Source organism: Oncorhynchus nerka, linkage group LG2, assembly GCF_034236695.1.
Source record: "Oncorhynchus nerka isolate Pitt River linkage group LG2, Oner_Uvic_2.0, whole genome shotgun sequence".
Taxonomy (NCBI): Eukaryota; Metazoa; Chordata; class Actinopteri; order Salmoniformes; family Salmonidae; genus Oncorhynchus; species Oncorhynchus nerka.
The window spans coordinates 98,002,696-98,025,866 of NC_088397.1; the positions used below are offsets into that span (position 1 = coordinate 98,002,696).

The 23,171-nt window shown below is 44.7% G+C and overlaps 1 protein-coding gene across 9 annotated transcripts in view; it reads left to right on the forward strand.

Moving 5' to 3' along the window:
- The window catches only part of nol8 (nucleolar protein 8), a 31,179-nt gene extending 15,307 nt beyond the window's left edge, over positions 1 to 15,872 (forward strand). For 2 of the 9 annotated variants that reach the window (XM_065004566.1, XM_029653535.2), the window contains exons 8-18: positions 2,069 to 2,209; positions 3,225 to 3,416; positions 4,960 to 5,082; positions 7,452 to 7,593; positions 7,752 to 7,893; positions 8,804 to 8,887; positions 10,121 to 10,422; positions 11,296 to 11,431; positions 13,159 to 13,220; positions 13,391 to 13,473; positions 15,101 to 15,872. In XM_065004566.1, the coding sequence (XP_064860638.1) occupies positions 2,069 to 2,209; positions 3,225 to 3,416; positions 4,960 to 5,082; positions 7,452 to 7,593; positions 7,752 to 7,893; positions 8,804 to 8,887; positions 10,121 to 10,422; positions 11,296 to 11,431; positions 13,159 to 13,220; positions 13,391 to 13,473; positions 15,101 to 15,160 (1,467 nt within the window). In that variant the 3' untranslated portion in view covers positions 15,161 to 15,872. Of the gene's footprint in view, positions 1 to 2,068; positions 2,210 to 3,224; positions 3,417 to 4,959; positions 5,083 to 7,451; positions 7,594 to 7,751; positions 7,894 to 8,803; positions 8,888 to 10,120; positions 10,423 to 11,295; positions 11,432 to 13,158; positions 13,221 to 13,390; positions 13,479 to 15,100 lie in introns of those variants that run through there. The other 7 variants (XM_029653536.2, XM_029653537.2, XM_065004561.1 and 4 more) reach the window with 7 other exon arrangements.
- Positions 15,873 to 23,171: the final 7,299 nt, after the last annotated feature.

Sequence of the window (23,171 nt, forward strand, 5' to 3'; positions counted from 1 at the left end):
TCTCTCTCTCTGTTCTCTCTCTGTGCGCTCTCTCTCTGTTCTCTCTCTGTTCTCTCTCTCTGTTCTCTCTCTGTGCTCTCTCTCTCTGTTCTCTCTCTGTGCTCTCTCTCTCTCTCTCTCTGTGCGCTCTCTGTCTCTCTGTTATCTCTCTGTGCGCTCTCTGTCTCTCTGTTCTCTCTCTGTCTCTCTGTTCTCTCTCTGTTCTCTCTCTGTTCTCTCTCTGTTCTCTCTCTGTTCTCTCTCTCTGTTCTCTCTCTGTTCTCTCTCTCTGTGCTCTCTCTGTTCTCTCTCTGTCTCTCTGTTCTCTCTCTGTTCTCTCTCTCTCTGTGCTCTCTCTCTCTGTTCTCTCTCTGTGCTCTCTCTCTCTGTTCTCTCTCTGTTCTCTCTCTGTGCTCTCTCTCTTCTCTCTCTCTGTTCTCTCTCTCTCTCTCTCTGTGCTCTCTCTCTCTCTCTCTCTCTGTGCGCTCTCTGTCTCTCTGTTATCTCTCTGTTATCTCTCTGTGCGCTCTCTGTCTCTCTGTTCTCTCTCTGTTCTCTCTCTGTTCTCTCTCTGTTCTCTCTCTGTTCTCTCTCTCTGTGTGCTCTCTCTCTCCCTCTGTTCTCTCTCTGTTCTCTCTCTGTGCTCTCTGTGCTCTCTCTGTTCTCTCTCTGTTCTCTCTCTGTTCTCTCTCTGTTCTCTCTCTGTTCTCTCTCTCTCTGTGCTCTCTCTCTCTGTTCTCTCTCTGTGCTCTCTTTCTCCTCTCTCTCTGTTCTCTCTCTCTCTCTGTTCTCTCTCTCTGTTCTCTCTCTCTGTTCTCTCTCTCTCTCTCTGTTCTCTCTCTCTCTGTTCTATCTCTCTCTCTCTGTTCTCTCTCTGTTCTCTCTCTCTCTCTCTCTCTCTGTTCTCTCTCTCTCTCTGTTCTCTCTCCGTGCTCTCTCTCTGTTCTCTCTCTGTGCTCTCGTTCTCTCTCTGCGTTCTCTCTCTGTGCTCTCTCTCTCTCTGCGTTCTCTCTCTGTGCTCTCTCTCTCTCTGTTCTCTCTCTCTCTGTTCTCTCTCTGTGCTCTCTCTCTGTTCTCTCTCTGTGCTCTCTCTCTCTCTCTGCGTTCTCTCTCTGTGCTCTCTCTCTGTTCTCTCTCTGTGCTCTCTCTCTCTCTCTGCGTTCTCTCTCTGTGCTCTCTCTCTCTGTGCTCTCTCTCTCTCTCTCGTTTCTCTCTCTGTGCTCTCTCTCTGTGCTCTCTCTCTCTCTCTCTGTTTCTCTCTCTCTCTCTGTTCTCTCTCTCTCTCTGTTCTCTCTCTCTCTCTGTTCTCTCTCTCTCTCTGTTCTCTCTCTCTCTCTGTTCTCTCTCTCTCTCTGTTCTCTCTCTCTCTCTGTTCTCTCTCTCTCTCTGTTCTCTCTCTCTGTTCTCTCTCTGTGCGCTCTCTCTCTCTCTCTCTGCGCTCTCTCTCTGTTCTCTCTCTGTTCTCTCTCTCTCTCTGTTCTCTCTCTCTCTCTGTTCTCTCTCTCTCTCTGTTCTCTCTCTCTCTCTGTTCTCTCTCTCTCTCTGTTCTCTCTCTCTCTCTGTTCTCTCTCTCTCTCTGTTCTCTCTCTGTGCTCTCTCTCTCTCTCTGCGTTCTCTCTCTGTGCTCTCTCTCTCTGTGCTCTCTCTCTCTCTCTGCGTTCTCTCTCTCTCTCTCTGTTCTCTCTCTCTCTCTGTTCTCTCTCTCTCTCTGTTCTCTCTCTCTCTCTGTTCTCTCTCTCTCTCTGTTCTCTCTCTCTCTCTGTTCTCTCTCTCTCTCTCTCTGTTCTCTCTCTCTCTGTTCTCTCTCTCTCTCTGTTCTCTCTCTGTGCGCTCTCTCTCTCTCTCTCTGCGCTCTCTCTCTGTTCTCTCTCTGTTCTCTCTCTCTCTCTGTTCTCTCTCTCTCTCTGTTCTCTCTCTCTCTCTGTTCTCTCTCTCTCTCTGTTCTCTCTCTGTGCTCTCTCTCTCTGTGTTCTCTCTGTTCTTTTATTGCCTTGTATTTGTTTTTAATCTCTTATGTCAGTGGCCTAACCTACCTGGGTAAATAAAGCACGTTAAAGAAAGTGTTGATCGGATGTATTAATTGTTGCAGGTGTCCAAGAAGCCCCAGACTGCTGGTGGGGTTATAGATGCCAAGCAACAGGACAACCAGAAACGCCTAGCTGCTCAGGAACAGAGGCAGAAGGAGTCTGAACTACAGAAGAAGCTCATCCAGGAGGCTCTGACTAAACTGGTAAGTCACTGGTGGCATGTCACTCTGTCACACACATACAAGTAGCAACAACACAGTACAGTACAAGGCCCTGGTCAGAGCCACCAGTAAGGAGTGCTATTGCGGCAGGGAAGCCTAGTGGTTAGAGTGTAGAGGCGGCAGGGTAGCCTAGTGGTTAGAGTGTAGAGGCGGCAGGGTAGCCTAGTGGTTAGAGTGTAGAGGCGGCAGGGTAGCCTAGTGGTTAGAGTGTAGAGGCGGCAGGGTAGCCTAGTGGTTAGAGTGTAGAGGTGGCAGGGTAGCCTAGTGGTTAGAGCGTTGGACTAGTAACCGGAAGGTTGCGAGTTCAAACCCCCGAGCTGACATGGTACAAATCTGTCGTTCTGCCCCTGAACAGGCAGTTGACCCGCTGTTCCCAGGCCGTCATTGAAAATAAGAATGTGTTCTTAACTGACTTGCCTGGTTAAATAAAGGTCAAATTTAAAAAATAAATTGCTGCTTATGTTCTCTGTTATGTTGTTATCTGGGGGTGGCTATAGGCTTGTTGATGACTGTCGTGATATCATGACACATAGTACTCTATAGTCTGGGGGGTATATATACACACACTGCTCAAAAAAATAAAGGGAACACTAAAATAACACATCCTAGATCTGAATGAATGAAATGTTCTTATTAAATACTTTTTTCTTTACATAGTTGAATGTGCTGACAACAAAAATCACACAAAAACTCAATGGGAATCAAATTTATCAACCCATGGAGGTCTGGATTTGGAGTCACACTCAAAAATTAAAGTGGAAACCCACACTACAGGCTGATCCAACTTTGATGTAATGGCCTTAAGACTGTGAGAGCCTGTTGAACTCAACTCAGTGGGATATTTGTCATTCACACATTGTTTTGTTAATGGGTTAATGTCTTTATTGTTGGTTCTTAACTCTGCTATGTGGTCATGTAAATATTTCAACAAAAGAAGAAAATGATTTTTGGTCAGACTTTCCTCACCAATTTCATGGTGTTTTTTTTTTTGGTCAAGGATTCAGCTGCTAATGGGAATCACCACATCAAGTTCAGCTCTGATGAGGAAGAGGATGGCGATGAGGAAGAACATACTTCCCCTGTACCTCCCAACCCCAAGAAGACACTGTTCCAGAACAGCCAGTCTGATGAGGAAGACTCTAGTGATGAAGAATCACCAGCTCGAGGAAAGCCAGGCCTTAAAGACAAGGTAATTGTTTTTTTGGGGGGCATTTTTACAACCGTGAACTAATATATTAAAGTTGTTGGATCACGGAGACTTTTATCTCCCTCACCAACTTCAAACATCTGCTATTTGAGCAGCTAACCGATCGCTGCAGCTGTACATAGTCTATCGGCAAATAGCCCACCCAATTTACCTACCTCATCCCCATACTGTTCTTATTTATTTACTTTTCTGCTCTTTTGCACACCAATATCTCTACCTGTACATGACCATCTGATCATTTATCACTCCAGTGTTAATCTGCAAAATTGTAATTATTCGCCTACCTCCTCATGCATTTTGCACACATTGTATATAGACTGCCCTTTTTTTTCTTCCTTTTGTGTTATTGACTTGTTAATTGTTTACTCCATGTGTAACTCTGTGTCGTTGTATCTGTCGAACTGCTTTGCTTTATCTTGTCCAGGTCGCAGTTGCAAATGAGAACTTGTTCTCAACTAGCGTACCTGGTTAAATAAAGGTGTTCTCAACTAGCCTACCTGGTTAAATAAAGGTGTTCTCAACTAGCCTACCTGGTTAAATAAAGGTGTTCTCAACTAGCCTACCTGGTTAAATAAAGGTGTTCTCAACTGGTCTACCTGGTTAAATAAAGGTGTTCTCAACTGGTCTACCTGGTTAAATAAAGGTGTTCTCAACTAGCCTACCTGGTTAAATAAAGGTGTTCTCAACTGGCCTACCTGGTTAAATAAAGGTGTTCTCAACTGGCCTACCTGGTTAAATAAAGGTGTTCTCAACTGGCCTACCTGGTTAAATACAGGTGTTCTCAACTGGCCTACCTGGTTAAATAAAGGTGTTCTCAACTAGCCTACCTGGTTAAATAAAGGTGTTCTCAACTAGCCTACCTGGTTAAATAAAGGTGTTCTCAACTAGCCTACCTGGTTAAAATAAAGGTGTTCTCAACTAGCCGACCTGGTTAAAATAAAGGTGTTCTCAACTAGCCTACCTGGTTAAATAAAGGTGTTCTCAACTAGCCTACCTGGTTAAATAAAGGTGTTCTCAACTAGCCTACCTGGTTAAATAAAGGTGTTCTCAACTAGCCCTACCTGGTTAAATAAAGGTATTCTCAACTAGCCTACCTGGTTAAATAAAGGTGTTCTCAACTAGCCCTACCTGGTTAAATAAAGGTATTCTCAACTAGCCTACCTGGTTAAAATAAAGGTGTTCTCAACTAACCCACCTGGTTAAATAAAGGTGGAATAAAATTAAAATAAAATATAACTGTAAAATAACATCCGTAACCTGAGCGTTTGAATGGATTTCTGTTACGACCCTGTGAAGAAACCGTTTTTATTATTCAACATCTTCTCTACCGTAGTAAGACACGGTCTCATATATCTGTTGTTTGACTAGCCTGGGTACCGCTCTTATTGTGCCGTCATGCCACTCCCTGTTTGGCATCAGAAAGACTGGCATGATGGCACAATAAGACCGGTACCCAGGCTGGTAAATCTGAGATCAGGCTGTATGGTTGTTTCACATATACATTTTTAGCTGTTACCTGTTTCAGGAATATAAGAAGCTGACGGGCAGCAACCTGTTCGACGACGACGATGATGATGATGATGAGGAGAAGAAGGATGGGGACAGGTTCCAGATTAAACCTCAGTTTGAAGGAAAAGCTGGAGCGAAGGTGAGCTGGTTTTACAACTGTTGTCTGGCTGGCTACTGACGTTAGACACATTTCAGACTGTTGACATTAGACTGACATTATACTGTTGACATTAGATGTACGGTCAGTGAGTCATTTAGCCGACTCTCTTATCCAGAGAGATGTACGGTCAGTGAGTCATTTAGCCGACTCTCTTATCCAGAGAGATGTACGGTCTGTGAGTCATTTAGCCGACTCTCTTATCCAGAGAGATGTACGGTCAGTGAGTCATTTAGCCGACTCTCTTATCCGGAGAGATGTACGGTCAGTGAGTCATTTAGCCGACTCTCTTATCCGGAGAGATGTACGGTCAGTGAGTCATTTAGCCGACTCTCTTATCCGGAGAGATGTACGGTCAGTGAGTCATTTAGCCGACTCTCTTATCCGGAGAGATGTACGGTCAGTGAGTCATTTAGCCGACTCTCTTATCCGGAGAGATGTACGGTCAGTGAGTCATTTAGCCGACTCTCTTATCCGGAGAGATGTACGGTCAGTGAGTCATTTAGCCGACTCTCTTATCCGGAGAGATGTACGGTCAGTGAGTCATTTAGCCGACTCTCTTATCCGGAGAGATGTACGGTCAGTGAGTCATTTAGCCGACTCTCTTATCCGGAGAGATGTACGGTCAGTGAGTCATTTAGCCGACTCTCTTATCCGGAGAGATGTACGGTCAGTGAGTCATTTAGCCGACTCTCTTATCCGGAGAGATGTACGGTCAGTGAGTCATTTAGCCGACTCTCTTATCCGGAGAGATGTACGGTCAGTGAGTCATTTAGCCGACTCTCTTATCCGGAGAGATGTACGGTCAGTGAGTCATTTAGCCGACTCTCTTATCCGGAGAGATGTACGGTCAGTGAGTCATTTAGCCGACTCTCTTATCCGGAGAGATGTACGGTCAGTGAGTCATTTAGCCGACTCTCTTATCCGGAGAGATGTACGGTCAGTGAGTCATTTAGCGGTGCGTTCACTCTAGTGGTAGCATGAGACTGAGTCTACAACCCACACAAGTGGCTCAGGTAGTGCAGCTCATCCAGGATGGCACATCAATGCGAGCTGTGGCAAGAAGGTTTGCTGTGCCTGTCAGCGTAGTGTCCAGAGCATGGAGGCACTACCAGGAGACAGGCCAGTACATCAGGAGACGTGGAGGAGGCCGTAGGAGGGCAACAACCCAGCAGCAGGACCGCTACCTCCACCTTTGTGCAAGGAGGAGCAGGAGGAGCACTGCCAGAGCCCTGCAAAATGACCTCCACAAATGTGCATGTGTCTGCTCAAACGGTCAGAAACCGACTCCATGAAGGTGGTATGAGGGCCCGACGTCCACAGGTGGGGGTTGTGCTTACAGCCCAACACCGTGCAGGACGTTTGGCATTTGCCAGAGAACACCAAGATTGGCAAATTCACCACTGGCGCCATGTGCTCTTCACAGATGAAAGCAGGTTCACACTGAGCATGTGACAGACGTGACAGTCTGGAGACGCCGTGGAGAACGTTCTGCTGCCTGCAACATCCTCCAGCATGACCGGTTTGGCGGTGGGTCAGTCATGGTGTGGGGTGGCATTTATTTGGGGGGCCGCACAGCCCTCCATGTGCTCGCCAGAGGTAGCCTGACTACCATTAGGTACCGAGATGAGATCCTCAGACCCCTTGTGAGACCATATGCTGGTGCGGTTGGCCCTGGGTTCCTCCTAATGCAAGGCAATGCTAGACCTCATGTGGCTGGAGTGTGTCAGCAGTTCCTGCAAGAGGAAGGCATTGATGCTATGGACTCAGAAACCCGTTCCCCAGGCCTGAATCCAATTGAGCACATCTGGGACATCATGTCTCGCTCCATCCACCAACGCCACGTTGCGCCACAGACCGTCCAGGAGTTGGCGGATGCTTTAGTCCAGGTCTGGGAGGAGATCCCTCAGGAGACCATCCGCCACCTCATCAGGAGCATGCCCAGGCGTTGTAGGGAGGTCATACAGGCACGTGGAGGCCACACACACTACTGAGCTTCATTTTGACTTGTTTTAAGGACATTACATCAAAGTTGGATCAGCCTGTAGTGTGGGTTTCCACTTTAATTTTGAGTGTGACTCCAAATCCAGACCTCCATGGGGTTGATACATTTGATTTCCATTTAATTTTTGTGTGATTTTTGTTGTCAGCACATTCAACTATGTAAAGAAAAAAGTATTTAATAAGAACATTTCATTCATTCAGATCTAGGATGTGTTATTTTAGTGTTCCCTTTATTTTTTTGAGCAGTGTGTGTATATATATATATATATATATTTATTTATTATTATTATATACTACCTTTTTATTATCTTTCCTTACAAACTTGTTTTGTTAAAAATGGTTTGTAGCTCATGCAACTGCAGTCGAGGTTTGGAACAGACGAGCGTTTCCAGATGGATCGCAGGTTTATTGACAGTGACGACGACGACGAGCCAGGTGAGGCAGGTGAGCCAGGTGAGGCAGGTGAGCCAGGTGAGGCAGGTGAGCCAGGTGAGGCAGATCGACTGTCCTTATTGGACGGTTCTTTCTCTCTGAAAATCCCGTTCCTAAACCCTCTCCATCGGACTCTGCCTTTTTCTTTCTTTTAGTCAGTACTCTTATGGTTGGTATGATTTTTATTTACTATTTTTTAATTTTTCCCTTGACAGAGATGGAGTCGCCTCAGCCGGAGAGAGAGTGTGAGCTGGTAGAGGAGAAGAAGAAAAGTCTAGACATCTTAAATCATCTCCTCAACATCAACGTACAACCCTCTGACCCTAATAAACCCACAGCTAAGGGCAAGACGTTCAGGTCAGTCAGAACTCACTGGAGTCCACAACAGTAGTGCACTATGGGGCCCCTGGTCAACAGTAGGGCACTATGGGGCCCCTGGTCAACAGTAGTGCGCTATGGGGCCCCTGGTCAACAGTAGTGCACTATGGGGCCTCTGGTCAACAGTAGTGCACTATGGGGCCCCTGGTCAACAGTAGTGCACTATGGGGCCCCTGGTCAACAGTAGTGCACTGTAGGGCCCCTGTTCCCTATATAGGGTTCTAGTGCACTGTAGGGCCCCTGTTCCCTATATAGGGTTCTAGTGCACTGTAGGGCCCCTGTTCCCTATATAGGGTTCTAGTGCACTGTAGGGCCCCTGTTCCCTATATAGGGTTCTAGTGCACTGTAGGGCCCCTGTTCCCTATATAGGGTTCTAGTGCACTGTAGGGCCCCTGTTCCCTATATAGGTTCTAGTGCACTGTAGGGCCCCTGTTCCCTATATAGGGTTCTAGTGCACTGTAGGGCCCCTGTTCCCTATATAGGGTTCTAGTGCACTGTAGGGCCCCTGTTCCCTATATAGGGTTCTAGTGCACTGTAGGGCCCCTGTTCCCTATATAGGGTTCTAGTGCACTGTAGGGCCCCTGTTCCCTATATAGGGTTCTAGTGCACTGTAGGGCCCCTGTTCCCTATATAGGGTTCTAGTGCACTGTAGGGCCCCTGTTCCCTATATAGGGTTCTAGTGCACTGTAGGGCCCCTGTTCCCTATATAGGGTTCTAGTGCACTGTAGGGCCCCTGTGTCTGTTAGTCTAATGACGACCGTCTGTCGAATGTTGAGGTCCGATTACTGTATGAGGGCAAGATGGCTCTGAAGTCTAATCTTGTTCCCCATTTCTGATGTTTTGTGTTTTCACAGCATGTTGTAATGTTTTTTTTCTTCTGTTGTTGCAGAGATATCTCAGCGTTGCAGTATGACCCAACCAAAGAGGAGCACGCTGCTTTTGAAACGAAGAACGACAAGCCCAAGAAAGACAGGTAGCCACTTCGTAAGAACAAAGAGCCCGTTGTCATAGTAACAAAAGGAGAATCAGGAAATCTAATTTGATTTGTAGTTCTGGACCAAAAAGCCCTTATGCATTTTCTTTTTAAATTAAGTCAAATGTTTTCATTACAAAAGTTTCCTGTATGTACAGTGATTCCTTGCACCAAGTAGCCCAGCCCTCCTACGCACCAAGTAGCCAGCCCTCCTACGCACCAAGTAGCCCGGCCTCCTGCGCGCCAAGTAGCCCGGCCTCCTGCGCGCCAAGTAGCCCAGCCTCCTGCGCGCCAAGTAGCCCGGCCTCCTGCGCGCCAAGTAGCCCGGCCTCCTGCGCGCCAAGTAGCCCGGCCTCCTGCGCGCCAAGTAGCCCGGCCTCCTGCGCGCCAAGTAGCCCAGCCTCCTATGCACAAAGTAATGATAGATGAAAAGTACACTGTGTTTCTCCTTCTGTCTTTACAGAAAGATACCCTGTTACTATCACAGAGTCTGCCTTTGAACATCATCTTTGTACAAACTAAATACTGTAAGGTACATGGGGCCTCCTGAGTTGGGCAGCGGTCTAAGACACTGCATCGCAGTGCTAGAGGCGTCACTACAGACCCGGGTACGATCCCAGTCTGTGTCGCAGCCGGGCCGCGACTTGGAGACCCATGAGGCGGCCCGCAATTGTCCCAGTGTCGTCCGGGTTAGGGGAGGGTTTGGCCCAGCGTCGTCCGGGTTGGGGGAGGGTTTGGCCCAGCGTCGTCCGGGTTAGGGGAGGGTTTGGCCCAGCCTCGTCCGGGTTAGGGGAGGGTTTGGCCCAGCCTCGTCCGGGTTAGGGGAGGGTTTGGCCCAGCCTCGTCCGGGTTAGGGGAGGGTTTGGCCCAGCCTCGTCCGGGTTAGGGGAGGGTTTGGCCGAGCCTCGTCCGGGTTAGGGGAGGGTTTGGCCCAGCCTCGTCCGGGTTAGGGAAGGGTTTGGCTATTTAAATACATTTGATTTAAGCGAGCAGTGCGTCAAGAACCAGTGCGGCTTGGCAGGGTCGTGTTTCAGAGGACGCGTGGCTCTCGACCTTCGCCTCTCCCGAGTCCGTTCGGTAGTTGCAGCGATGAGACAAGACTGTAACTACCAATTTAGAAATCATTAAAAACATAAGAGTAGGTGCAGCGATCAGGTGCGGCGCCGTAGGAAGGTGAGGAACATGTTTTACTGAGTTGTTCTTGTCCCTGAGTTGTTCTTGTGTTAATCACAGTAAACTGGCAAGGAAGAAGAAACGGGAGGAGGCGGAGAAGCTGCCAGAGGTCTCCAGGGAGATGTATTACGATGTGTCCATGGATCTGAAGGAGGTGTTTGGAACCTCCAAGGAGGAGAAAACGGAGGAGGAGGAGGAGAATGTGGCCTGGGATAAAGAAGAGGAAGAGACCAGTCAGCCTATGGCAGTCGATCCAGTGATGGTGTCATCTCACCTGTCAACCAATGAGGGAGAGTCATCGTCAGGCTTCAAGTTCTCGTTCTTTGGGGGTGACACGGTAGCCGACACCACCACTGAAAAAGGTAATGGACTGAACTTGCGTTGTGTGTTTCCTTTTCTTCTGTTGATGCAAGCAGCTGTCTTTGCTCTTACCGGTCAAGTCTTGGCGTTCTGTAAACGGCATCTTCCTCTGTTCAATCTCATTACACACAGGACCACTTATGGCCCAATACTGGGTCTCCTCTGGTCTGACCCCCTGGGTCTCCTCTGGTCTGACCCCCTGGGTCTCCTCTGGTCTGACCCCCTGGGTTTTTCCTCTGGTCTGACCCCCTGGGTCTCCTCTGGTCTGACCCCCTGGGTCTCCTCTGGTCTGACCCCCTGGGTCTCCTCTGGTCTGACCCCCTGGGTTTTTCCTCTGGTCTGACCCCCTGGGTCTCCTCTGGTCTGACCCCCTGGGTCTCCTCTGGTCTGACCCCCTGGGTCTCCTCTGGTCTGACCCCCTGGGTTTTTCCTCTGGTCTGACCCCCTGGGTTTTTCCTCTGGTCTGACCCCCTGGGTTTTTCCTCTGGTCTGACCCCCTGGGTTTTTCCTCTGGTCTGACCCCCTGGGTTTTTCCTCTGGTCTGACCCCCTGGGTTTTTCCTCTGGTCTGACCCCCTGGGTTTTTCCTCTGGTCTGACCCCCTGGGTTTTTCCTCTGGTCTGACCCCCTGGGTCTCCTCTGGTCTGACCCCCTGGGTCTCCTCTGGTCTGACCCCCTGGGTCTCCTCTGGTCTGACCCCCTGGGTTTTTCCTCTGGTCTGACCCCCTGGGTTTTTCCTCTGGTCTGACCCCCTGGGTTTTTCCTCTGGTCTGACCCCCTAGCCCCACACCTGCCAGTTGTCAGTACATACAGCAGTGGCTTGATCTTTGACGTCAAGTTTAGTGTCTATATCTGTCTCTGGTTGTCCCTCTCCAGAGGAGTACCGTTTCGAGACGCTCAAGGGGGCCAAGGTGTCATGGCAGGTGGACCCTCGTTTCCAGGACAGCAGTGATGAGGAGGAGGAGGAGGAAGAGGAGGCCAAGGAACAGACTGACACCACTACACCCACAGAGTAACACCTTATAGCCACTTGTCTTTTTATTAACTACTTACAGCTTCAGAGTAACATCAAACATCGAGTAATACGTCCCTGTTTACCTGTATCGACACAGTTAGGCCCCTGTTTACCTGTATCGACACAGTTAGGCCCCTGTTTACCTGTATCGACACAGTTAGGCCCCTGTTTACCTGTATCGATAGTTAGGCCCCTGTTTACCTGTATCGACACAGTTAGGCCCCTGTTTACCTGTATTGATAGTTAGGCCCCTGTTTACCTGTATTGATAGTTAGGCCCCTGTTTACCTGTATTGATAGTTAGGCCCCTGTTTACCTGTATTGATAGTTAGGCCCCTGTTTACCTGTATCAATAGTTAGGCCCCTGTTTACCTGTATTGATAGTTAGGTCCCTGTTTACCTGTATTGATAGTTAGGCCCCTGTTTACCTGTATTGATAGTTAGGCCCCTGTTTACCTGTATCAATAGTTAGGCCCCTGTTTACCTGTATTGATAGTTAGGTCCCTGTTTACCTGTATCGATAGTTGGGCCCCTGTTTACCTGTATCGACACAGTTAGGCCCCTGTTTACCTGTATTGATAGTTAGGCCCCTGTTTACCTGTATCGATAGTTAGGCCCCTGTTTACCTGTATAGGCCGTTTACCCCTGATAGTTAGGCCCCTGTTTACCTGTATTGATAGTTAGGCCCCTGTTTACCTGTATTGATAGTTAGGCCCCTGTTTACCTGTATTGATAGTTAGGCCCCTGTTTACCTGTATTGATAGGCCCTGTTTACCTGTATTGATAGTTAGGCCCCTGTTTACCTGTATCAATAGTTAGGCCCCTGTTTACCTGTATCGATAGTTAGGCCCCTGTTTACCTGTATTGATAGTTAGGCCCCTGTTTACCTGTATCGATAGTTAGGCCCCTGTTTACCTGTATCGACACAGTTAGGCCCCTGTTTACCTGTATTGATAGTTAGGCCCCTGTTTACCTGTATCGATAGTTAGGCCCCTGTTTACCTGTATCGATAGTTAGGCCCCTGTTTACCTGTATTGATAGTTAGGCCCCTGTTTACCTGTATTGATAGTTAGGTCCCTGTTTACCTGTATCGATAGTTGGGCCCCTGTTTACCTGTATCGACACAGTTAGGCCCCTGTTTACCTGTATTGATAGTTAGGCCCCTGTTTACCTGTATCGATAGTTAGGCCCCTGTTTACCTGTATCGATAGTTAGGCCCCTGTTTACCTGTATTGATAGTTAGGCCCCTGTTTACCTGTATTGATAGTTAGGCCCCTGTTTACCTGTATTGATAGTTAGGCCCCTGTTTACCTGTATTGATAGTTAGGCCCCTGTTTACCTGTATCGATAGTTAGGCCCCTGTTGCTATGACTATTGATTATGATGGTATTAGATGGGTTGCTTTGACTATTGATTATGATGGTATTAGATGGGTTGCTTTGACTATTGATTATGATGGTATTAGATGGGTTATTTATTTATTTTTCAATTGATCATGATGGTATTAGATGGGTTGCTTTGCTATTGACAAGTTGTACAAATCTGACTAGTAACTGAAAGGTTTTGCCCCAAGGTACAAATCTGTCGTTTTGCCCCTGAACAGGCAGTTAACCCAGGCCGTCATTGAAAATAAGAATTTGTTCTTAACTGACTTGCCTAGTAAAATAAAGGTTAAAAAAAAAAAAAAATGTTTTACTTTGTCAACTGTTTGTTTCTGTTCATTAGAGAGCCGCTGGCGTCGAAGAAAGCTTTCTTCTTTTTCCGGCTCGACGATGAACGGTTAAAAGGTAACTTTAGGCCTTTTTTCACCGTCACAACACACTTTCTTTTCTTTTTTTTGGCTAAAGGAACGTTGTTTTAAAATTTCAACATTTAAAAAAAAAAAAAATGTTTTTAAAAGTATTAAAAACATATAATCACAATATCAACATGACACACTTTTGTTTTGTCCAATCAGAGGGGCCTAAAGCGTTCTGCAGGTCATCCAAGTTGGAGGACCAAAGAGAGATGTGGGAGGAGAAGAGGACGGGACTCATAGAGGTCAGGCCCTGTCTGTCTGACACTTTAATGGACTTAAAACTATTATACAGTTATTTTTAGTAAATGATTGCTGTCAAATTACATTATTTAAGAATTTTCAATATAACTTAAAATGATTCCTTTGTAAAATAATGATTGTCAGTAAAGCAACAAAAAAAAGTACCCATGTATGTATACGATAATGTATACAATATAGAATCATGTATACAATATAGAAAGAATAATGTATACAATATAGAATCATGTATACAATATAGAATCATGTATACAATATAGAATCATGTATACAATATAGAATAGAATAATGTATACAATATAGAATCATGTATACAATATAGAATCATGTATACAATATAGAATAATGTATACAATATAGAATCATGTATACAATATAGAATCATGTATACAATATAGAATAATTAATAGGATAATGTATACAATATAGAATAGAATAATGTATACAATATAGAATAATGAATAGGATAATGTATACAATATAGAATCATGTATACACTATAGAATAGAATAATGTATACAATATAGAATAATGAATAGAATAATGTATACAATATAGAATCATGTATACACTATAGAATAGAATAATGTATACAATATAGAATAATGAATAGGATAATGTATAAAATATAGAATCATGTATACAATATAGAATCATGGATACAATAATGTATACAATATAGAATCATGTATACGATAATGAATACAATGTATAATCATGTATACGGTAATGTATACAATATAGAATCATGGATACAATAATGTATACAATATAGAATCATGTATACGGTAATGTATACAATATAGAATCATGTATACGGTAATGTATACAATATAGAATCATGTATACCGTAATGTATACAATATAGAATCATGTATACGGTAATGTATACAATATAGAATAATGGATACAATATAGAATCATGTATACAATATAGAATCGTGCATACGATAATGAATACAATGTATAATCATGTATACGATAATGAATACAATGTATAATCATGTATACGATAATGAATACAATGTATAATCATGTATACGATAATGAATACAATGTATAATCATGTATACAATAATGAATACAATATACAATAATGTGTACAATGTATAATCATGTATACGGTAATGTATACAATATAGAATAATGGATACAATAATGTATACAATATAGAATCATGTATACGATAATGTATACAATGTATAATCATGTATACAATATAGAATCATGGATACAATAATGTATACAATATAGAATCATGTATACGATAATGTATACAATGTATAATCATGTATACAATATAGAATCATGGATACAATAATGTATACAATATAGAATCATAGATACGATAATGTATACAATGTATAATCATGTATACGGTAATGTATACAATATAGAATCATGTATACAATATAGAATCATGGATACAATAATGTATACAATATGGAATCATGTATACAATATAGAATCATGGATACAATAATGTATACAATATGGAATCATGGATACAATAATGTATACAATATAGAATAATGGATACAATATAGAATAATGTATACAATATAGAATAATGTATACGATAATGTCTTTCTGATGGTTTTTTTTTCCCAGGAGTACCGTAAAAAGCACAAGGATGCAAGAAGGAAGCTGAAAACCTCCCAAAGAAACTGACAGGAGATCCACAAGACATTGAGAGAGAGAGGACCTCTCGTTTGACACCGTCTTACCCGACTCGAGTTGGGACTAACAACCATGCTAGTCCCAAGACTTCTCCTCAAATCATATTCTGACTTTAGGGACGTTTATTTTCTTTTTATTATGTTCTAACCTCCAACTGCAATCGTGTTACCGGCATAGTTTAGTTTTAATTTATAAAGAAACATGGCCGTTTACCAATAAAACCAGCTCCATTTTCCACCACCAGGGGGTAGGGCCGTTTACCAATAAAACCAGCTCCATTTTCCACCACCAGGGGGCAGGCCCGTTTACCAATAAAACCAGCTCCATTTTCCACCACCAGGGGGTAGGGCCGTTTACCAATAAAACCAGCTCCATTTTCCACCACCAGGGGGCAGGCCCGTGTCGTTTTACCTCAGATGGTGTTATTGACTTCCTTGAGGTGGTGTGGGGAGACTGAAGGTGCCCCTAGACGCTGGTCTCGGGTCAGTTTTTGAATTTTCCCCCACTAATTGTTAACATTAGTATTGTGGGAAGGGGAAGCTGATCCTAGATCTGTACCTGAGGGGAAACTTCACCCTGGAGTGATCCTACTCCATTACCATTACATAATGATGTGAATCTGATCTGTACTACAGAATTGCATGGTTGTAATTGATTTATGTCTCTCTTTTTTCTATGGAGAATTAAAACTCATATCTTTCGATTGTGATTTTATTATTTAAGCCATTTTGGATCACTGGGTGGAGAAAGGACTTTGTGTTATTTTGAGATTTCCACGGACAATTTTAGTGAGTAGTGTGTTTTCTCTATTCTCTTTACTAATGAGTGAACAGTGGCTATGGAGGCTACAGAGGCCACGGGCTACAGAGGCCACAGAGTACAGTCCTTAATGTTTTGGACACTTGGTGTATATATCAATTACACCTTTATTGGAGTCTCAATGGCGAAATCTAAATTACACCTTTTTATTGGCAGCACCAGTGGTCACTGAATGATGTGATGAGCATGAAAAACCATATGCCACGGTGGTCGTCTCAGTCCTATTGAACACTTACGGGAGATTCTGGAGTGGTGCCCGAGACAGAGGTTTCCCACCACCATCAACAAAAACACCAAATGATGGAATTTCTCGTGGAAGAACGGTGTCACATCCCTCCAATAGGAGTTGTAGACACTTCTAGAATCGAGGCGCTGCCAAGTTGCACTGAATATGTTCTGGCAGCTTGTGGTGTCCCGACATCCTACTAAAACACTTTGTTTGGTGTTTTTTTAATATTATTTTTGCAGTTAACTATGTTATTCCACCTGTACCGTTGTCAACGTGTCTCTCAGAGCCTTATCGGTCTTCTGTGTTACTTTCCATCACACACAGCCTTCAGGAACAGTTATCTGACTCTACAGACACAGCCTTCAGGAACAGTTATCTGACTCTACAGACACAGCCATCAGGAACCGTTATCTGACTCTACAGACACAGCCTTCAGGAACAGTTACGTTTTGGGTAGCCTTCCACAAGCTTCCCACAATAAGTTGGGGGGAATTGTGGCGCATTCCTCCTAACAGAGCTGGTGTAACTGAGTCAGGTTTGTAGGCCTCTTTACTCGCAAGCACTTTTTCAGTTCTGCCCACACATTTTCTATAGAATTGAGGCCAGGGCTTTGTGATGGCCACTCCAATACCTTGACTTTGTTGTCCTTAAGACATTTTGTCACAACTTTGGAAGTATGCTTGGGGTCATTGTCCATTTGGAAGACCCATTTGCGACCAAGCTTTAACTTCCTGACTGATGTCTTGAGATGTTGCTTCAATATATCCACATAATTTTCCTCCCTCATGATGCCATCTATTCTGTGAAGTGCACCAGTTCCTCCTGCAGCAAAGCAACCCCACAACATGATGCTGCCACCCCTGTGCTTCACGGTTGGGATGGTGTTCTTCGGCTTGCAAGCCTTCCCCTTTTTCCTCCAAACATAACGATGGTCATTGTGGCCGAACAGTTCTATTTTTGTTTCATCAGACCAGAGGACATTTCTCCAAAAAGTACGATCTTTGTCCCCATGTGCAGTTTCAAACCGTAGTCTGGCTTTTTTATGGTGGTTTTGGAGCAGTGGCTTCTTCCTTACGGAGCGGCGTTTCAGGTTATGTCGATATAGGACTCATTTTACTGTGGATATAGATTTTTCTTTCTAAGGTCTTGACTGATATCTTTTGATTTTCCCATGATGTCAAGCAGAGGCACTGAGTTCGAAGGTAGGCCTTGAAATACATCCACAGGTACACCTCCAATTGACTCAAATAATGTCAATTAGCCTATCAGAAGCTTCTAAAGCCATGGCATAATTTCCTGGAATTTTCCAAGCTGTTGAAAGGCACAGTCAACTTAGTGTATGTAAACTTCTGACCCACTGGAATTGTGATACAGTGAAATATAAGGGAAATAATCTGTCTGTAAACAATTGTTGGAAATATTACTTGTGTCATGTACAAAGTAGACGTCCTAACCAACTTGCCAAAACTATAGTTTGTTAACAAGGGTTAAGACGTCTACTTTATAAATGGTCTGAGGGTTAAGACGTCTACTTTATACATGGTCTGAGGGTTAAGACTTTATAAATGGTCTGAGGGTTAAGACTTTATAAATGGTCTGAGGGTTAAGACGTCTACTTTATAAATGGTCTGAGGGTTAAGACGTCTACTTTATAAATGGTCTGAGGGTTAAAGACGTCTACTTTATAAATGGTCTGAGGGTTAAGACGTCTACTTTATACATGGTCTGAGGGTTAAGACGTCTACTTTATAAATGGTCTGAGGGTTAAGACTTTATAAATGGTCTGAGGGTTAAGACATCTACTTTATAAATGGTCTGAGGGTTAAGACGTCTACTTTATAAATGGTCTGAGGGTTAAGACGTCTACTTTATAAATGGTCTGAGGGTTAAGACGTCTACTTTATAAATGGTCTGAGGGTTAAGACGTCTACTTTATAAATGGTCTGAGGGTTAAGACGTCTACTTTATACATGGTCTGAGGGTTAAGACGTCTACTTTATAAATTGTCTGAGGGTTAAGACGTCTACTTTATAAATGGTCTGAGGGTTAAGACTTTATAAATGGCCTGAGAGTTAAGACGTCTACTTTATAAATGGTCTGAGGGTTAAGACGTCTACTTTATAAATGGTCTGAGGGTTAAGACGTCTACTTTATAAATGGTCTGAGGGTTAAGACGTCTACTTTATAAATGGTCTGAGGGTTAAGACTTTATAAATGGTCTGAGGGTTAAGACTTTATAAATGGTCTGAGGGTTAAGACTGAGGGTCTGAGGGTTAAGACGTCTACTTTATAAATGGCCTGAGAGTTAAGACGTCTACTTTATAAATGGTCTGAGGGTTAAGACGTCTACTTTATACATGGTGTGAGGGTTAAGACGTCTACTTTATACATGGTCTGAGGGTTAAGACGTCTACTTTATAAATTGTCTGAGGGTTAAGACGTCTACTTTATAAATGGTCTGAGGGTTAAGACTTTATAAATGGTCTGAGGGTTAAGACTTTATAAATGGTCTGAGGGTTAAGACTTTATAAATGGTCTGAGGGTTAAGACGTCTACTTTATAAATGGTCTGAGGGTTAAGACGTCTACTTTATAAATGGTCTGAGGGTTAAAGGTCTGAGGTTACTTTATAAATGGTCTGAGGGTTAAGGCGTCTACTTTATAAATGACGTTAAGACTACTTTATAAATGGTCTGAGGGTTAAGACTTTATAAATGGTCTGAGGGTTAAGACGTCTACTTTATAAATGGTCTGAGGGTTAAGACGTCTACTTTATACATGGTCTGAGGGTTAAGACGTCTACTTTATAAATGGTCTGAGGGTTAAGACGTCTACTTTATAAATGGTCTGAGGGTTAAGACTTTATAAATGGTCTGAGGGTTAAGACTTTATAAATGGTCTGAGGGTTAAGACTTTATACATGGTCTGAGGGTTAAGACTTTATAAATGGTCTGAGGGGTAAGACGTCTACTTTATAAATGGTCTGAGGGTTAAGACGTCTACTTTATAAATGGTCTGAGAGTTAAGACGTCTACTTTATAAATGGTCTGAGGGTTAAGACGTCTACTTTATAAATGGTCTGAGGGTTAAGACGTCTACTTTATACATGGTCTGAGGGTTAAGACGTCTACTTTATACATGGTCTGAGGGTTAAGACGTCTACTTTATAAATGGTCTGAGGGTTAAGACTTTATAAATGGTCTGAGGGTTAAGACATCTACTTTATAAATGGTCTGAGGGTTAAGACGTCTACTTTATAAATGGTCTGAGGGTTAAGACGTCTACTTTATAAATGGTCTGAGGGTTAAGACGTCTACTTTATAAATGGTCTGAGGGTTAAGACGTCTACTTTATACATGGTCTGAGGGTTAAGACGTCTACTTTATACATGGTCTGAGGGTTAAGACGTCTACTTTATAAATTGTCTGAGGGTTAAGACGTCTACTTTATAAATGGTCTGAGGGTTAAGACTTTATAAATGGTCTGAGGGTTAAGACATCTACTTTATAAATGGTCTGAGGGTTAAGACGTCTACTTTATAAATGGTCTGAGGGTTAAGACGTCTACTTTATAAATGGTCTGAGGGTTAAGACTTTATAAATGGTCTGAGGGTTAAGACTTTATAAATGGTCTGAGGGTTAAGACTGAGGGTCTGAGGGTTAAGACTGAGGGTCTGAGGGTTAAGACGTCTACTTTATAAATGGCCTGAGAGTTAAGACGTCTACTTTATAAATGGTCTGAGGGTTAAGACGTCTACTTTATAAATGGTCTGAGGGTTAAGACGTCTACTTTATAAATGGTCTGAGGGTTAAGACTTTATAAATGGTCTGAGGGTTAAGACTTTATAAATGGTCTGAGGGTTAAGACGTCTACTTTATAAATGGTCTGAGGGTTAAGACGTCTACTTTATAAATGGTCTGAGGGTTAAGACGTCTACTTTATAAATGGTCTGAGGGTTAAGACGTCTACAGGGCTTGAAGTCACTCTGGAGCTCAGCTTTACGATAGTTAAACAAGGCTTGAAGTCACTCTGGAGCTCAGCTTTACGATAGTTAAACAAGGCTTGAAGTCACTCTGGAGCTCCGCTTTACGATAGTTAAACAGGGTTTGAAGTCACTCTGGAGCTCAGCTTTACGATAGTTAAACAAGGCTTGAAGTCACTCTGGAGCTCAGCTTTATAATAGTTAAACAGGGCTTAAACGTTTTACGTTCGTTCGTTTAGAGAAAACCGATGCAGTCCAATAGCACAGCCATACACTCTTCCTGCTAGCCTCAGTCTGCCTCCCATATGCTACCCTAACCCCTATTTTAATCCACTACTTTTGAGTAGAGCCTCCCAGGAGCCTTGGTGTACTACGAAGGGTACTATTTAAAGCGTTCACAGCCTTTCCCTTTCATGGCTCAGTCTCGTCAACAGGAAGCTGTGGTTTCCTATTTCAGCCCCGCCTCCTTTGTGACATCACTGCGTCAGATGCCTGCATGGAGGAGAAGAAGGGCGGGGACACAACAGCAGCCATGACACGCCATTAAAAAAAAAACACCACAAAAGAACCAACTGCCATTTTATATCAGCCATGTCCTCCTCACAGGGAGACTGAAGTTGAGTCACAAATAGCATATTACTTATTGAAAGTGCACTACTTTTGGACAGGGTAGTGACCAACAGTAGTGCACTGTAAAGGGAGCCATTTGGGGTAAACACACCGAGAGAAAGACACTAAGATCAGATGAAGCGCGAACACACACACACACACACAGCTGACACACACACACACACAGCTGACACACACACACACACACAGCTCACACACGTTCATGCCAGCTGTCATACAAGTGTCGTAAAGCTGTGTGCTGGTCAGTTATAGAACTGAAATGCTTCGTTCTACAGGATCTGTTCTGTCTGACACTGTTTATCACGGTAATAACAGGTTATACCAGTTAGAAACTATAACAAGTCACTTATTATCTACCAGTCGAATGTGTTATTATTTTACGTGTTTATATTTTACGTTTGTCACAAGGTGTTTTAAGGTGTGTTACACTTATTTTAGGAGAAATTAGGCCTATTAGTTTTCATGTCTTTCTTTTGCATATTAACCCAAATAGCATGAGTAAATGTATACACTTGTTTAGTGTAGAGCCCACGGTCCTCTACAGCTGGTAGAACGTCAGAGAGTAGAGCCCACGGTCCTCTACAGAGTAGAGTAGAGCCCACGGTCCTCTACTGCTGGTAGAACGTCAGAGAGTAGAGCCCACGGTCCTCTACAGCTGGTAGAACGTCAGAGAGTAGAGCCCACGGTCCTCTACAGCTGGTAGAACGTCAGAGAGTAGGGCCCACGGTCCTCTACAGAGTAGAGTAGAACCCACGGTCCTCTACAGCTGGTAGCACGTCAGAGAGTAGAGCCCACGGTCCTCTACAGAGTAGAGTAGAGCCCACGGTCCTCTACAGCTGGTAGCACGTCAGAGAGTAGAGCCCACGGTCGTCTACTGCTGGTAGAACGTCAGAGTGTAGAGCCCACGGTCCTCTACAGCTGGTAGAACGTCAGAGAGTAGAGCCCACGGTCCTCTACAGAGTAGAGTAGAGCCCACGGTCCTCTACAGAGTAGAGTAGAGCCCACGGTCATCTACAGCTGGTAGCACGTCAGAGTGTAGAGCCCACGGTCCTCTACAGCTGGTAGAACGTCAGAGAGTAGAGCCCACGGTCCTCTACAGCTGGTAGAACGTCAGAGTGTAGAGCCCACGGTCCTCTACAGCTGGTAGAACGTCAGAGTGTAGAGCCCACGGTCCTCTACAGCTGGTAGCACGTCAGAGTGTAGAGCCCACGGTCCTCTACAGCTGGTAGCACGTCAGAGTGTAGAGCCCACGGTCCTCTACGGCTGGTAGAACGTCAGAGTGTAGAGCCCACGGTCCTCTACAGAGTAGAGTAGAGCCCACGGTCCTCTACAGAGTAGAGTAGAGCCCACGGTCATCTACTGCTGGTAGAACGTCAGAGAGTAGAGCCCACGGTCCTCTACAGAGTAGAGTAGAGCCCACGGTCCTCTACAGCTGGTAGAACGTCAGAGAGTAGAGCCCACGGTCCTCTACAGCTGGTAGAACGTCAGAGAGTAGAGCCCACGGTCCTCTACAGCTGGTAGAACGTCAGAGAGTAGAGCCCACGGTCCTCTACAGCTGGTAGAACGTCAGAGAGTAGGGCCCACAGTCCTCTACAGAGTAGAGTAGGGCCCACGGTCCTCTACAGAGTAGAGTAGGGCCCACGGTCCTCTACAGAGTAGAGTAGGGCCCACGGTCCTCTACAGAGTTGAGTAGGGCCCACGGTCCTCTACAGAGTTGAGTAGGGCCCACGGTCCTCTACAGAGTTGAGTAGGGCCCACGGTCCTCTACAGAGTAGTGTAGGGCCCACGGTCCTCTACAGAGTAGAGTAGGGCCCACAGTCCTCTACATCTGGTAGAACGTCAGAGAGTAGGGCCCACGGTCCTCTACAGAGTTGAGTAGGGCCCACGGTCCTCTACAGAGTAGAGTAGGGCCCACGGTCCTCTACATCTGGTAGAACGTCAGAGAGTAGAGCCCACGGTCCTCTACAGCTGGTAGAACGTCAGAGAGTAGAGCCCACGGTCCTCTACAGAGTAGAGTAGGGCCCACGGTCCTCTACAGAGTAGAGTAGGGCCCACGGTCCTCTACAGAGTAGAGTAGAGCCCACGGCCCTCTACAGAGTAGAGTAGAGCCCACGGTCCTCTACAGAGTAGAGTAGAGCCCACGGTCCTCTACAGAGTAGAGTAGAGCCCACGGTCCTCTACAGAGTAGAGTAGGGCCCACGGTCCTCTACAGAGTAGAGTAGAACAGCACCTCCCCAACTGTTGCCTGCACCAGTGTTACATCACAAATGGCATCCTATACACTATTCAGTATAGTGCACTACTTTTGACCAGGACCCATAGAGAAGGTAGTGCCTCTCATAG